At 35.8% G+C, this 17,458-nt stretch overlaps 1 protein-coding gene across 9 annotated transcripts in view; it reads right to left on the minus strand.

Moving 5' to 3' along the window:
- LOC136839550 (follistatin) overlaps positions 1 to 17,458 on the minus strand; it is a 323,829-nt gene that overhangs the window by 176,143 nt on the left and 130,228 nt on the right. For all 9 annotated transcript variants that reach the window (XM_067105784.1, XM_067105788.1, XM_067105783.1 and 6 more), the window contains one exon: positions 2,169 to 2,390. In XM_067105784.1, the coding sequence (XP_066961885.1) occupies positions 2,169 to 2,390 (222 nt within the window). The remainder of the gene's footprint in view (positions 1 to 2,168; positions 2,391 to 17,458) is intronic.

Raw genomic sequence — 17,458 nt, forward strand, 5'->3', positions numbered from 1 at the left:
CACTCACACCTTTTGCTCCTTATTCACCTTTAACGTGCCTGTCATCTCCTTCATCTCCTACCTCTTTCATTTACACCTTCCTCTCCTTATTCAACATCACTGTGGCCATCATCTCCTTCCTCTTCCATTTACACCTTCTTCTCCTTATTCAACATCACTGTGGCCATCATGTCTTTTATCTCCTGCCTCTTTCATCTATGCCTTTTTCTTCTTATTCTCCTTGTTCTTCACCTTCTTACTCTTCATCGCTATGTTCTTATTCTCAAGTCTTCTTCTACGTCTAGAACGTGTTTTTTTTTCTTTCACGCATTCGACCCCTCCAACAGATAATATATTAGTTCTGCACCTGCTCATCTTCTTGCGTAGCCAACCTCCTTCGCAGAAGCAACCTTCAACTTGCTTCTGCCGATCGTCTTTTTTTATTTATTTTTTTTTCCTGACAACTCATGAGGCTTCCAAGCACCTTTTTATTCTCCTCTTGTTTCTGATTGGCATTCCTGAAAAATTTCTCTCCTTAAATTCTATATTATTTTCTTAGTTTTGTTGGTATTCTTGAAATTATTCTTTCCTTAAATTCTTGAGGATATTACTGTACACGATTGCTTGTACATGTATACATTGTCGATACGGTTAATTTAAATGAAGTGTTTATCTAATTATATCTACCTAAAAGAAGTATAGTCTCTGTCTCTCTCTCTCTCTCTCTCTCTCTCTCTCTCTCTCTCTCTCTCTCTCTCTCTCTCTCTCTCTCTCTCTCTGACAGCTCCCAATTCATCATAATTTTAACAGGTAATGACAGCAAAACCAGTGACTGAAGATGTTCATGCTGATCATAAATGAGAAAAAAAAATAAATATAAAATCACACGGTACAATTATAAAGGAGAGAATAACGTTATCGGAATAATAAAAAAAAAACTCTTAAAAATTCAGAGAAAGTTTAAAGCCATCTAGACTAACATCACAAACAGAAATAACGAATGAAATCTCTTAAAAGAAGAAATAAAGGAATTTCAAAGTCCTTGATATGACTTCCCCCAAACAAAACCAAATATTCACCTACAATGTAAAAAAAAAAAAAAAATTACTTCCCCAAACAATAACAGTGACTGAACTTGAATGTTCAAAACATAAACAAACGATTCTTTCCCAAACACCAACGGTTACTGACCTCAAATGCTTTAGACATGAGATTCTCTCTAAATTACTCGGCTGATCTCAGGTTTTTTGAATGGCAAATATGCTCAGTAAGTGATTATTTATTTTTGAAAATTATGCTTTACTGGACGTATTCTTTTTGAAACTATTCTTTACCCGGTGTATTCTTTTTGAAATTATTCTTTACTGGATACATTCTTGGTTAAGGCTAAGTTCAGGTTTTTATAAAAGGTGAGTTTTTCCTTCCCTGGAAGTCAGATAAAAAAAATAAGCAGCAACTAAATACACACCTTTACCTCGTCTTTCGTCTATCCTCTACTCTAGTAAATGTGTCCTCTACAAAATGTAAAGGAGAAATCTACATTAGAATAATATTACATTCTACTTTATTATATCTGGATGCCATTGGTGCGTACTGTAATAATAATAATAATAATAATAATAATAATAATAATAATAATAATAATAAATAATAATAATAATAATAATAATAATAATAATAATAATAACTGATGGCAATGCCCAGTCACATGGACTACATATAAACTCAAGGTATCATAAGAATTTTTTTTTTTTTTTTTTTGAGCAAGGGACGCTAAGTGACATGTCCAGCTGTGTTTCAAAATTCCAAGATCCGTCTTCGAAACTACTGAAATGAAAAAAAAAAAAAAAATGATGGATCATACTAACATACGTTAAAACATTATAATTCCACTTTCCTTCGAAGAATTCAAACACTCAAGAGAATTTTCAAGACCATTTCATTACTTACAAGGTGAAAAATTACACGCAAACGAAGCATATCTGGGCAAATGTAACTCCGGAAACTTCACCGCCGAACCGATATAACTTATCATAAGAAATTATAAACTTTTAAAAGTAAAATAATGATACGCTTGAACCCGGATGGCATTAGGTAAAGATTCACTATCCTGAAATGCTGAATGAATATTTGTATCAAGGATTAGCTTCAACAGAAAGGTGCAGAAATATATTGTCTCTTCTACTTACTGGAACAAGGCAAGCACGTCAAGACCGAGTTTGAAGTGCTTGAAGACACTGAGGTGATAGAGGAGGAGGAGGTGGAGGAGACGTTGGAGGGCGTGCGGGAACTCCACCCTCGACGCTGGACTCCTGAGCAGCAGTCCTCCCTCGTCACGAGACGCCTCTGTACGTGACCGCAGGACCCATCCTTCTTCCTCAGTCTATAACAGGACCCGACCTCTGGCGATCCTGTGGATATCAAAATTTACGAGATAAAATGACACGAGAACGTAAATATAAATCGAGTACTTAGTAATAAATAAATAAATATGAATATACATACATACATATATGAATGTCTTTTACTGTAATATCACAGTATAATATGAAGATAAAAAGGCCCATAAAACACTATTTGAACGTTGCAACCATATATTTCGGCCATTTCCTTCTGTAGCCCTGTTCACTGGTATATGCTTTGTATATATGTATACCCTTGTAACATTTCATCTGTCCATATTTTACCAGTGAACAGGGGCACAGAATGTTGAAATAGTGTTATATGGGGCTTTTTATCTTCATATATATATATATATATATATATATATATATATATATATATATATATATATATATATATATATATATATATATATAGCCTATATGGAGAGACAAACCATCTGGAAAGCTGTAAATTACAAGATCCTGTCCGAATCGCTTTCTTGCATTATGTATATTTCTTCAATGTACAGAGTCATAGTTAAAAGTAGACTTGCTAAAGAAAACTTCATAAACCAAAGAGTAAAGCCACAAACACGGGAGAAATAAGAGGAAAATGTAAATGAATCAGAAATATGGGATAAACGCAATACTTGATTATGCATGGAAGAAGTTATTCATTCAATATTTCACTAAATTTGAATTTTGCTTCGTGAGACACTAGTTTATTGGACACCCCTGTTCAGCGTCTTGTCCCTGGCCTTTCTCATCTTGTAAGGGCCTAACATCAAAGAGAGAGAGAGAGAGAGAGAGAGAGAGAGAGAGAGAGAGAGAGAGAGAGAGAGAGAGAGAGGAATACCAACATAAGAAATTGTCAGTAATAATGAAGAATGAATACATAACAATGTAGGCAACAACAGTTATGCCTTCTAATCACAAAAAAAGAAAGAGAGAGAGAGAAAGATAACAGCCGTTATAGAGGAATACCAATATATGAAATTGTCAGCAATAATGAATAATGAATAAATATTACTGTAGGAAACAGCAGTTATGCCTTCTAAGAGAGAGAGAGAGAGAGAGAGAGAGAGAGAGAGAGAGAGAGAGAGAGAGAGAGAGAGAGAGTTGCGTGAATCCTGAAAAGTCTGGATGATTTACCTGGCCTATCCGCAAATCTATTTTCCATTCACCAGTTCTAGCGAACACTAATATGCGAGACAAAAAAAAAAAAAAAACCTAAAGAACGTGAGTGTTTGACATTTATTGGTACAAAATAACAACAAATTTAAAGGTTCTCGGAAACTCTCGTTTTCATTTTCAGGGAGAACAGAACGAGTCTTTCCATTTCTCTAAGAAAGAGGAAACAGGAGTTCGTTGTAGTTTCTACGAATACATCTCAAAGACCCGTTGTTTTGAGGGTCTGTTGATCATCGGCCATGTTTTTACGTGAAGGTTCTCACTTGTTGGAAAGTCAAATATTAAAATATGAACTTTTCACCGTGACTTCCTGTCGAAGTCTAGGTTACAAAGTAAAAAGTACTCTCTGAATCTTTACTCACTGAACAGATTCACATGATTAGCTATTATTCAAGATGTTCTCAAGAAAATTCATTCTTTAATAGGTGTACTCGTTAGATATTAAGCTTTCACACCATATATACGGTACAAGGTTTCTAAAAGACAAGAGCCATATACAAAGATAAACATATACACAAACATATATACTTAATTTATACACCTATATGTGTCTGTGTGTATGACAGCTTACCTCTCACATACAAGATACAATATTTAAGAATTAACATACTATCAAGTTCCTCGTTGGGAGAGCGGGTTCCGTTCTCACTTACCACTCTGTTGGTCGCGAGTTCGAATCTCCGACCGGCCAATGAAGAATAAGAGGAATTTATTTCTGGTGATAGAAATTCATTCCTCGCTATAATGTGGTTCGGATTCCACAATAAGCTGTAGGTCCCGTTGCTAGGTAACCAATTGGTTGGTAGCCACGTAAAATAAATCTAATCCTTGGGGCCAGCCCTAGGAGAGCTGTTAATCAGCTCAGTGGTCTGGTTAAACTAAGATATACTTAACTTAACATACTATCAACTGCAAGGATAACCAACGAAAGCTCCTGAGCAAGAGCCCGTGCCAGCAGATAGCTGGTTTGATCTAACAACAATAAAAATAGAAATGAAAGACGCTGACAGAACAGTATCAAAATTGAGGGAGGGAGAAAAACAACGTAAATAAAGAAAGGGGGAGGAAGGAAGGAGATTGCTGCTATTAAAGGATAACGGGTAAGCCAAAAGGTATGACAGGTTGAGAAAGTGAGGAAAATAAGTGAAGGCGCCAAGAATTAGTGGAAAAGACGAAAGGTGAAAGCCAGAGAAGGATAACTAAAACACAGCCATAAGGATGGTGAAAAAACGAAGTGAATATGAGAAGAGGAAGGTCGGATTAAAAAAAAAATCTTTCGGTGTGGAACATCTATCGTAAGGTGAATAGGAAGGATATTCAAGGATGAGAGAACGAGGATAATAAGAAAACCTTACGAAAGACAGCGAAGAAAAGAAATAATGTAAGGATGACCAGGAAAGGAAGATAACCTAAGGGAAGTATGATGAAGAGGTAATTATATTAAAGGGGAAAAGACAGAAGAACTTGGGAAATTTCAATTGGAGGTTTAACATAAAGAAAGGAAAATGTTTAGAGAAAGAGGTTGAAAAAAACCTTACGAAAGATAGAGAAACTAAAAATGAAGAGATGCACCAGAAGAAAAGGAAAAAAAGGAGAATCTTTAGGAAAAGGAGAGCAGGGAAACGAGTTCCGGGGGAAGAAGAAGAAGAAGAAGAAGAAGAAGAAGAAAAAGAAGAAGAAGAAGAAGAGGACCAAACACATTTACGAAGGGAATTAAGGCCAAAGAACAGTCCTTCGGAAGAACATTTAACGTAGATGAAATATGGACGAAAGAAGGAAAGGGGCAAATCAGAGAAACATACAGAGACAGAGAGAGAGTTTAAGCAGAAGAACAGTTCACTAGGAAAAAAAAGGTTGGATAAGGAAGAAGCAGTTAGTAACTACGCGTGTGAAGAAATATTAGCAGCCACCGGAAATGGTGAAGAAGCACGCGAACCAAATCATTATATTCAAGGAACAACCGCTCATTTTGCCAGAGGACGAACCCCACAACCGCCCCCCCCCACCACACACCATCCCACTCCCTCTTCAGTACCACTCTGACCAAAGACAACCCCACCCCCTACCCAAAACCCGGCTCCTCCATTCCAGCAACATCCCCTCCACCCACTGCTAATACAGTAGGTCTCTCTCCCTCTCTCTTTCTCTCTCTCTCATGTCCCAATCGTCGCGTTAGTAGTAGTAGTATAGAAGCAGTAGTAGGAGGCAGGATTTGCCTTTGAAACGGCTCGCCCTCCTTCCAGAGACGCTTCCTGAAAACCGCATCACCTCGGTGCAGTTCGTCTTGTATTTCATTATTCCGTTCCGCGGGGAACTGTTCCGCCCCTGGCCTCGTTTTCTCGCCGTGATTATTTATGCCAACTTCTTTTTATCTGCAACTCCTTTGTTTGTATTTGCGTCCTCTCTGGTTCATATTCGGGATGATGTTTAAAATAGTTTTTTTTATCTTTTCGTATTTGGGTATGCGTTAATTATACACATACATATACATACATACATACATACACACACACAGATATATATATATATATATATATATATATATATATATATATATATATATATATATATATATATATATAGATATATAAATATATGTGTGTATGCATATATATATATATATATATATATATATATATACATACATACATATATATATATATATATATATATATATATATATATAAAAGTGAATGTTTCCATATTTGTTTGTCCACTATACTGTAGAAATCCGAACCGCTGACAGACCCAGACAAAATTTTGCACACGGCCTTTCTTTATGTCATTCCAGAAAGGTTTTTACCTCTCAAAATCAAACCCTTACCCCGTGACAGACATACAAACACAGACAAAACAAATGAAGTTTTCGTTTTTACGTCACGTTTTCCTTCAGCGTTACTGGGTTAATTCTCATTTTTCTCCTGACGCTACACAGGAGCTGTCAGACGTTTGGTTAACCTACAACAATAAATCCAAAATCCCTCAAACATAAATTTTTGATCAGAATTTACGTAATTTTGATCATAATTTACGATGATTATTAATATATGTGTCGTGACAAAACTGGATCCGTTTTTCCCCCGACAATCCTTCACAACGTTCAGGATAAGCGAGGGATGAGTAGCAAGCGAGCGGCCGAGCTGTGGTTCCTCTTTTTGTAAAATTTCCGTAAAAAATTCTTGACATCGAGAATGTTTGCACAAATAGTATCACGTATACTAACCGAACTCACCTTTTTAGTAAATAAAGACAGAATTTGAACAAAATATCCAAGGTAAATAATTTGATTATCGATACGAGGTGTCGAGGAACCATGCAGAGGTGCGCTCCGGGGGCACCACGAAAAGCAACAGGTAGGAGTCTCGTATACCTCGCAATTTCTCAACCAACAGCCGGTTAATATTGTGTGCTTATGTAATCTCTCTGTATTTTTGTCATCCGCGTCTTGGCGTCGTTAAAGTTTACCCAAGGTATTGCTTAATGATCCAGAAGTAACGTAAATATATAATTGTAGACTTTTTGGGTCGATGTCGCGAATTTTTCTTGCATTTGAATTGTGCACTTTGTCGTGGACCTCGTGGTCCGTTGGTTCTGTTTGTTAAATTTAAATAGTCTAATTTTGTATTAAAACTGTAAAAAACTCAACCGAATCTTGCTGGACCTGTTTGATGTTTGCAGGGTTTTTTGCCCTTCAGGCCAGATTGTCGTGAGTCAACTAACATCTCGACTTAGAACTAGTACATCGGAAGTCAAATTTCCGACAACAAGTGTTAAACATATACCTCACTGCTTGGTTGTATTGCTTAATTAAATATTGTTGGCTTCGTTACAAAACATATTTCATAGCTATAAAGCAATGAACCCAAATCAGCAGGTCCAAAGATTTTCTCCTTAAACACATACACATGCCAGTTGTCTTCCTCATTTGCGCATGCATAGTAGCTGCTAGCTCATCACGACGTGCAAGATGTATGATGACAGTATATCGTTTTTCTTTATTAGTTCAAATGCGGATTTTCTCATTATTTTGATAGATACTTCGTTTTTACCTTCGGAACTCGTTATAGCGACTACTTCATAGCATCACCATAGCGTATATCATATAAATTCGGTTTAAATGAGGTTTATGGGGTGTTTTGGTAACAACACTTAGGCCAGTAGGTCCGTCTGTTGTTGCACGAGAGACAGACCTTCTGCCCTCCCACACACAAAAACACACCTGAGTCCGAACTGCAGAAATACAATATGTTTTACTTATTGTGTCTGTTAAGTGGAGATGCTTTTTATTCTCTCCTGAGACAGAGGAACGTAACTTCCCCTCCCCCTTCCCTCCCCTTCTATCTTCCACTCACCCTTCCCTCCCGATTCCCCTTCCTTCTTCCCTTCTTTTTCCTTCCCCCTATCCTACCCCTTCTCCTTCCTCCTCTCCTCCCCTTCACCCTTCCCCTCTCCCTTCCCTCTTCCCTCCCTCTACCCTGGCACTGGGTTGGTCAGCTAGTGTGTGTGTATGCGTGTGTATTTATATATATATATTTATATATATATATATATATATATATATATATATATATATATATATATATATATAAAAGGTTAAACAATTTCTTTGTCTTATGAGTGTGTGTGTGAAATAAAATTAAAAGAATCGGAGGAGGAGGAGAAGGTGGGGGAATTATGATGTGGTAGCCCATCAAGTGAGTGGGCGGCCGGACAGGCGGCAAGAATGGCGGGCAAAGGGGTGGCCGTCTGGTAATCTCACCTGAGGGAGACATTGACGGTGTCTTTTTATCAAAAACAGCCAAATGTAACAACTGGGAGCTTTCTTCTGAGTGACTGCACAGATTCTTTGAGTCAGCCACCGTATAGCAAATTCATCTATGAGGTGATAATGTCGAACGGTTATTGCGTATTCATACGGTACCCTCACGCATGTGCACTTGTCAGAGGGGTACCTAGGGTCTGATGAACGGTTCTCGGTGCCATTTTTCGGTAATCATTCGGGATTAGATTTCTTTCAAAAGGCCGATAATAACTGAAATTTTGTGGTTATTGTAAACTTTAAAAAAAAATCTGAAATAACGTACGTAAAAAGAATTTTTCAAGCTATTTCTGCGTGGTTATGTTCCAAAGCCTCTATCAATGGCAAAAAAAGTTCAACACGTAACAGTATCTTTGCAGTGTTAACAGTTGCAACGACGAAATATCTCTGCAAACGGTTTAATCTCATATTACTGGCATCTGGTGTTCTAATTCATTCTTTGTATCTTCGTTCTCAGACACGGCTCTGATTTCAGGAAATTTCTCTGGTCTCGAAAACTAATCAGTATTCGATATAACAGACAAAATGCTACTACAACTTATAAATTTTTATAGACACCCTAGCAGTATATGCCTCTCATTCCTTACTATTTCTTTCCCAAAGTTAACAAGGACATTATTGGCAGTTAGGCGAATTATCTGAAAATGTATCTGACATTTATTATTATTATTATTATTATTATTATCAAAAACATGAACCTTAGTCATATGGAGCAAGAAATTCAAGCTTCCAAAGAATATGATGTTCATTTGCAAGAAGCAACAGAAGGCAATAGGAAATACAGAAAGAAGAGACCAGTTTCCAGAAAAGAAAAATAGATTAACAAATTAGCGAACAAATAGATAAAAATGTTAGTAAATTATTAAAAAATATACGGAGAACTGTGAAAAGATCATTGAGAGGTTTTTGAGATGGTCAGGCAGGCAGAGAGTATATAATCTGGGAGTAGAAGACCTACAAAGTACTGGTTAAGTGGAATTAAAGAGGCTTGGAAAGGACGGACCTTAATATTCCCAAAGTGCAAGAGTGCATGAAAGGTAAAAGAAAACTGGTGCAGTGCATTTAGGTAGTTCAATGGACTACTGATGAGCCTTCTGTGAAGATGTATGAAACGGCTAATACTGTGAAAGTTTTCTGCACTAAACTCCATCTACAATTCAACAAGCAGATTATGACCAAGAAGCGACTGTTTTGAGGTTTCATCTCTGGTGTCAGGATGTGCTATAATCTGTAGATGGGAAAGCAACTGGTTGGGTATAAATGTGGGTATGAAAGAATGTGTTATGTCCGCATCATTACTAAGTAACTTTCTGGATGGAGTAATGCATAATGTAAGAAGTGAGGGGAAAGAAATTAAATGAAACTAGTCATGGGCCAAGAAAATAAGTCATGACTGGAATATGGCACGGAAAATGTTTACAAGTGTTACAGCGATAACTGAGTATAGTGATGAAAAACTACAGCTCTCGTGAAAGAGGTTCAAAGTGTGGTAAAAGGGTACATAGAAACTAATTCATAAATTTCTTTGGAAATAAATGTAGATGATAATGGGAGGATGAAAGAAGAAGTGAATCATAGAACAGATGGAGCACGGAAGGTAGCAGGGCCGATGCAAGAGATCTGGAAGATAAGAAGAGTGTCTATGAAAGCTACAGTTGGATTGTATGGTGGGACTGTTGAGTCAACTCTCCTTCATGGAAGTGAATTGTATATGCTGAATACAAATGAAACGAAAAGGGTTGAAGACTTCGAAATATTCATGGAATACCATGGACTGAAAATGTGAGAAATCTGGAGATTCACAGAAATTGTAAAAAGGTTGGCCTATGTGACAAAATGGACAAAGACATTCTGATATGGTTTGATTAAGGGCAGTCAAGAAAGTTGGTGGAAAAAAAGTGTATTATTCATAACTGCTTGGAGAGAAGAAGAGAGTAGGGCCTTAAAAGTGAAGGCTAGATGAAATGGAGGAAGTATTGGACCATGAGCACGTTTCTATTCAGGATGCATGAGTGCGTGCAAGACATACGTAAAGGGTTCAACGATCAGCTGATGAGCCTTTAACGTACAGTATATACTGGCATACTGTGAAACTGTAGTAGACAGGGTGCTCGTCCTTAATGAATTTGTGGCTACTGTTGTCTTTTTTATCCTCTAGAGCAACTCCCTACTACGGGAAACTGCTTAATGTAGTGAGTGAGTGTATATATATATATATATATATATATATATATATATATATATATATATATATATATATATATATATATATATGTATTATTTATATGAACAAAGTTACAGTCACATGGTTGTAACTTTGTTCATGTATTCATCACGTTTTTTACCTTATATATATATATATATATATATATATATATATATATATATATATCTATATATATATATATATATATATATATATATATATATGTACATATATGTGTGTATTATATTTATATATAATATATATATATATATATATATATATATATATATATATATATATGTGTGTTTGATTTTAAATCACGAAAAAGGTAAAAACGTGATGAATATATGAACAAAGTTACAGCCATATGGCTGTAACTTTGTTCATATATATACACACACACATATATATATATATATATATATATATATATATATATATATATATATATATATATATATATATATATATATATATATATATATATATATATATATATATATATATATATATATATGTACATATATGTGTGTGTATTATATTTATATACTAATATATATATATATATATATATATATATATATATATATATATATATATATGTATGTGTGTGTGTGTGTGTGTTTGATTTTAAATCACGAAAAGGTAAAATGTGTGTGTGTGTGTGTGTGTGTTTGATTTTATACGAACAAAGTTACAGCCATATGGCTGTAACTTTGTTCAAATATACATATATATATATATATATATATATATATATATATATATATATATATATATATACTGTATATATACATATATATGGATTTTATATGTGTATATCTATATATATAATATATATGAATATCATAATTACATGTATATACACACATACATATATTGTATTTATATATGTACACATAAGTGTATGTATGTATGAATGTGTACACGTACTCACATGCAGCGTTTCTTTTACCATGAATATGCTGATAAATTCTCAGAACTTTTTCATAAGCAATGATTTCTTCTGCCACCTCCTTCTACAATTTTCCCAAAGGGATCTATTTTTATCTTGCCTTATCTGGGTGATGTGTTGTTCTACAGACCCCCCAAAAACTTCCCCCCTGGGGGGAGCAGGGAGAGGTCCACTTGTATCGTCAATTCGCTTAACAATTTGCCACACGCGCAAACACATTCGAGTGGGCTTTAAATTTTATTTTTTTAACTTTTTTTATGGCCAATCTCTGCCAAGCAGAATCCGGTTCTCGGCTGTGCATTTATCATCTTATTTTCTTTCCTCTCTCTCTCTCTCTCTCTTTCTCTTATAGGATAAATCACGAGATGCAGACTGCGAGGACAGGTAATTCTCTCTCTCTCTCTCTCTCTCTCTCTCTCTCTCTCTCTCTCTCTCTCTCTCTCTCTCTCTCTCTCTCCTTCCGTTTCCTCATTACTTTTTAAGACGGCATCGAATAATTTATTCTTCCTGCATGATATCTTAAAAAAATATACTGCCAGAATTACTTAGCACTGTTATCAGGTTCAATTTCCCGCGCCTTCAAGGTCACAGCATTCGCTCAGTGCATGGGAGCGTCCGATCATTTCTACATCCCTTTAACATATATCACTGTCAGCCCGTCTCATTTACATTTTCCAAAAAACTGCATCACCTGCCAACGAACAGTCTTTGGTATGATATGTATCCGTTTATATGCTTCAATTATTTTCCTAGCTTTATTATTTACTTATTTATCACGTCATGCTTCCTATGGACCTCCACTGTTTTATCCTATATATAAATTTCAATATCCTCAAATTATGCTTTCGCGTATTCGTATGGGAGCTTGAAGAAACAAATTTTTACCTTGGTGAATAACATACATCTTTATTTTCAAATATAAAATTTCCTTTCATCAATTATTCAAGGAATTCAAGAGAATTCAGATTTTGTAGATGTTGAAGGAGGCAATGAAAAAAGACAATCTTCTGTACAGCGACTACTGGAAGACACCAACTGATTCATATCGGGGTCACTTCCCCCCAAAAAAATAAGAGTGCATCACTCATCCTTGACTGAAGGAATAATCTCGCAATTATTTCTTAAGTTGAAGACAATCTCTTTTATTATTACTTAAGTTGAAGACATTCTCTTTTCTTTACAAAATGAATTTCCCCATGAAATGATGCAAATCATGATTTTTAATTTTCCACTGAAATGCGTGAAAATGAAATTTTCATAAAGTGATCTCCCTCTTCCTCACTTCGACATTGTCTTTCTCATATATCACTGCAGTAAGCCGAGAAATGAGCAAGATAAAAAATACCTAAAGTTACATCAAAAGATCAAAAACTCCTAGGAAAATACAAACTGTATCCCAAAAGTTGCAAATTTAAGCGTCGACAGGTTTAACAACTTTCTCCTACCATGCATTTCCACCTCTGTCATTTATCATTTCATAAATATTTAATCTGGTTCATTTCAAGAGCCGGACATATAATCATTCAGGGAGTGAAATCCATTCTTACACGTTTCTTGCGGAACTTTTTTTGTTCTTCAGCATATTCGACTGCCTGTGCCTCAACACCAATAAAATGGACTAATGGAGATATCCCCAAAGTTCCCCTTCTTCTCCAAATGACAGTGGAGATAGCTCCAAAATTCGCTTTCAACATCAGATGCAAGAGATAACTCCAAAGTTCCCTTTCAACTTCACATAAAAGAGATAACTCCAGTTCCCTTTCAACTTCAGATAAAAGAGATAACTCCAGAGCTCCCTTTCAACTTCAGATGCAAGAGATAACTCCAAAGTTCCCTTTCAGCTTCAGATAAAAGAGATAGCTCCAGAGCTCCCTTTCAACTTCAGATGCAAGAGGTAACTCCAAAGTTCCCTTTCAACTTCAGATGCAAGAAATTGCTCCAAAGTTTCCCAAATCTTTAAATACTAGTGGAGATAACTCATAAATTTCTCCTGTTCTATCTACAACCGCTAGTGGAAATATCCTCAGAGTTCCCCTTCCTCTTCCCCATCCTGCAAGTGGAGATAGCTCCAGAATTTCCCTTTCAACTTCAGATGCATGAAATAACTCCAAAGCACAGTAGATCTTCAAATGCTGGTGGAGATAATCCCAAAATTCCTCTTCTTCTTCAACTGCTAATGGAGAAATCCCCAAAGTTACCCTTCCTCTTCAAATGCTAGTGAAGATAACTCCAAATTTCTCTTTCAACTTCAGATGCAATAAATAACCCAAAAGTTTACTTTATCTTTAAATGCTAGCGGGGATAACCCACAAATTTAGGATTTTCTTCAAATGCAAGATTGGATGTCCCAAAAATTCAAAGCCCTTCCCAATTACTTTTGGTGAGAACTCATAAATTTCCCTTTTTCTTCAAATGCAAGAGGAGATATCCCAAAAGTTCAAAGTCCTTCCAAAATGACAGTGACGATAAATCATAAATATCCCATTTCCTTCAAATGCAAGAGGAGTTATCCAAAAAGATCAAAGTCCTTCCCAAATAATATTGGAAATATTTAATAAATATCCCAATTTCTTCAAATGCAAGAGGAGATATCCAAAAAGTTCAAAGTCCTTTCCAAATAATATTGGAAATATTTCATAAATATCCCAATTTCTTCGAATGCAAGAGGAGATATCCAAAAAGTTCAAAGTCCTTTAAAAATGATAGTGGAGATAACTCATAAATATCCCCTTGTCTTCAAATGCAAGAGGAGATATCCAAAAAGTTCAAAGTCCTTCCCAAATAATATTGGAGATAACTCATAAATATCCCATTTTCTTCAAATGCAAGAGGAGATACCCCAAGAGTTCAAAGTCCTTCCCAAACAATATTGGAGATAATTCATAAATATCCCATTTTCTTCAAATACAAAAGGAGATATCTCAAAAGTTGAAAGCCCTTCCCAAATAATATTGAAGATATCTCATAAATATCCCTTTTTCTTTAAATGCAAGAGGAGATATCCAAAAAGTTCAAAGTCCTTCCCAAATAATATTGGAGATAATTCATAAATATCTCATTTTCTTAAAATGCAAGAGGAGATAACCAAAAAGTTCAAAGTCCTTCCCAAATGATAGTGGAGATAACTCATAAATTTCCCTTTTTCTTTAAATGCAAGAGAAGATATCTAAAAAGTTCAAAGTCATTCCCAAATGATAGTGGAGACAACTCATAAATTTCCCTTTTTATTCAAATGCAAGAGGAGATATCCCAAAAGTTCAAAGTCCTTCCAAAATAATATTAGGGATAATTCATAAATATCCCTTTTTCTTCAAATGCAAGCGGAGATATCCGAAAAGTTCAAAGTTCTTCCCAAATAATATTGGAGATAATTCATAAATATCACATTTTCTTTAAATGCAAGAGGAGATGTCCAAAACTTCAAAGTTCTTCCCAAATAATATTGGAGATAATTCATCAATATCTCATTTTCTTTAAATGCAAAAGGAGATATCCAAAAAGTTCAAAGTCCTTCCAAAATAATATTGGAGATAATTCATAAATATCCCATTTTCTTCAAATGCAAGAGAAGATATCCCAAAAGTTCAAAGTTCTCCCCAAAATAATATTGGAGATAATTCATAAATATCCCATTTTCCTCAAATGCAAGAGGAGATATCCCAAAAGTTCAAAGTCCTCCCCCAAAATACTAGCGGAGATAACCCCAAACTTTCCTTTCCTTTTCTAATGCTAGTGTGGCTAACCTCAATGTTCTCCTACCTCTCTAACACTAACAGAGATATCCTTTTAAATCCTTCTTTGTTCTCGATTGCAGGTAGAGTTTACCCTTTAAACGCCGTCCTTCCTTCTCAACCTTGGAGGGTATTTTTAGGCGGATATAACAAGCGGGAAGGATTTTATTCTCGTCTGGAAGGGTTGAAGATTAACATATGATGCAACAGGAAATCCTGTTCGAAATTACATCATTGCCTATTAGCCGTCAGCAATAAGGACTCGTGGAATATACACAAATAAACTTCCTTCAACGAAGACAAAGGCGAATTGCGACCTTTTGTGGTCAATTTCTTTGTTTACTTTCCTGTTTTCGATCTGGCTTTCGTTTCACGTGATCTATTTAAATAAGCTTCGCAAAACAAAATATTCAGAATACGCTTCCGCAGGTCCACTTTAGCAAATATTATCACAAAGGCCACACTGCTTGATTTCGATATATAATCTATGTAGTGCGTTGATAGCTAATTAACGCAGCAGAATATCTGGAAGCAAAACCATCCGTGAAAGTAATGTCCTCATCAAGCACCGTTTGATAATGGCGTGATTATTCGATAAAGAGAAAACCTGGAAACATATATCCTTCAGTCTCCATTGGCAAAAGCAAGTCATCTTTTTAAATCTATGGAGGGATATAATTTTGTAATATTATAACAAACCCTCGATCAATATTTTAAGGAAAGCAAGTAATGTTTCTCAGTATATTATTTAGTCAGCTCCGAGAGAAATCATGGTGAATTTTCGTATCGGAATTTGAATTTGAATATAAAATTTAGGCCCAAGGCCATGTCATGGGACCTATGGGGTCATTCAGTGCTGGAAGGGAAATTGAGAGTAAAACATTTTAAAGAAATAACAGGCGGAAAATCTCGCAGTTGCACTTTGAAACAAATGTTAGAGAGGGTGGAAAGTAAGATGGAAGAAAGATAATATGAACGGAGGTACAGTAAATAGAATGAAGGGTTGCAGCTATGGCCGAAGGGACGCTACAAAGAGAACCTTAAGAATGCCTTCAGAGCACCGCGTGAGGTGCACTGCGGCACTACGCCCCTACAGGATGATTTTTGTATCGACCTCGTCACCGTTCGTTGCTAGAAGAAACTGGTATAATATTCATTTTCATATTCATTTTCATCATCAGTTGATGACGCCTTCACCAATTACTGCTAAAATAAAGCTTTTCGTATACATAAATTCAAAAGCCAACTCCTAGCTTCGAAATTATTTCGATCGGGTACCCTAATTCCCTTATCAAATCTACGCTGGAAAGAGTCAAACCCAACATCTAAAGGAAAGGTAAACCCACCTACTGGAAGACAGAAAGGAAAACATAAGGTGTAAGAGAACGCCGCAACTCGGCAGTGGAGAGAGAGAGAAAAATCTGCGTACCAGGCAATGCATGGTTGCAAAGTCATACTTGTAAAAGAGATACTTCAACGCCACCTGTGGCAGAGTCACAAAATCGAGGGATACATGATAATTTGAGAGGACATGATCCTATGAAAACACAAAATCCAAAAATAAAGAACTGGAAAAGGAGAGCGATATTCAAAACAGAAAATGGGATAAAGGTAAGTAAGAACTCGCGATGTGAAGCAACAAAAGGTATGTTATTGTTGCCCATCAGGCCGTTTCATGGAGAACAAGGAGTGCAAGCTGCTGAAGGATGCTTTCATAAAAATATCTGCATTTTAAATTCACCTGGCATTTCTTATCATCAAACCTCTTCTTTTCATCTAATAACTACTTCGCAAACATTCCTTAACTTTACCACCGGCTATTTGTTTTTCCCATAATATTTTCCAATATAAGATCAGTCTTGAATTTGAGATCTCCGTTAAAATATCCGCTTAGCCTTACAGCCTTTTTGGTAAAAGACGGCATTTATGCATGATCTGCATTGGTTCCAAGATCTTCCTTGGTTCAAGACTGTTACAGGTTCAGCGACCGTTCTGGGTTCAGCGACCGTTCTGAAATCTACCTGTTAAAACGGAATCCCAAACACAAAGGTATGCCCATGTTGATTTTATGTCCTTCATATAGAATTATAACCTCAGCCTTGGTTCCACGGCCTTTCAATGATTCAAGAGCAAATTCAGCAAGAAGATTTGTTTGCTATAACAATACAAGGTCTTACTGTATTAAAAATTCAT

The sequence above is a fragment of the Macrobrachium rosenbergii genome, chromosome 6 (genome assembly GCF_040412425.1).
Source record: "Macrobrachium rosenbergii isolate ZJJX-2024 chromosome 6, ASM4041242v1, whole genome shotgun sequence".
NCBI lineage: Eukaryota > Metazoa > Arthropoda > Malacostraca > Decapoda > Palaemonidae > Macrobrachium > Macrobrachium rosenbergii.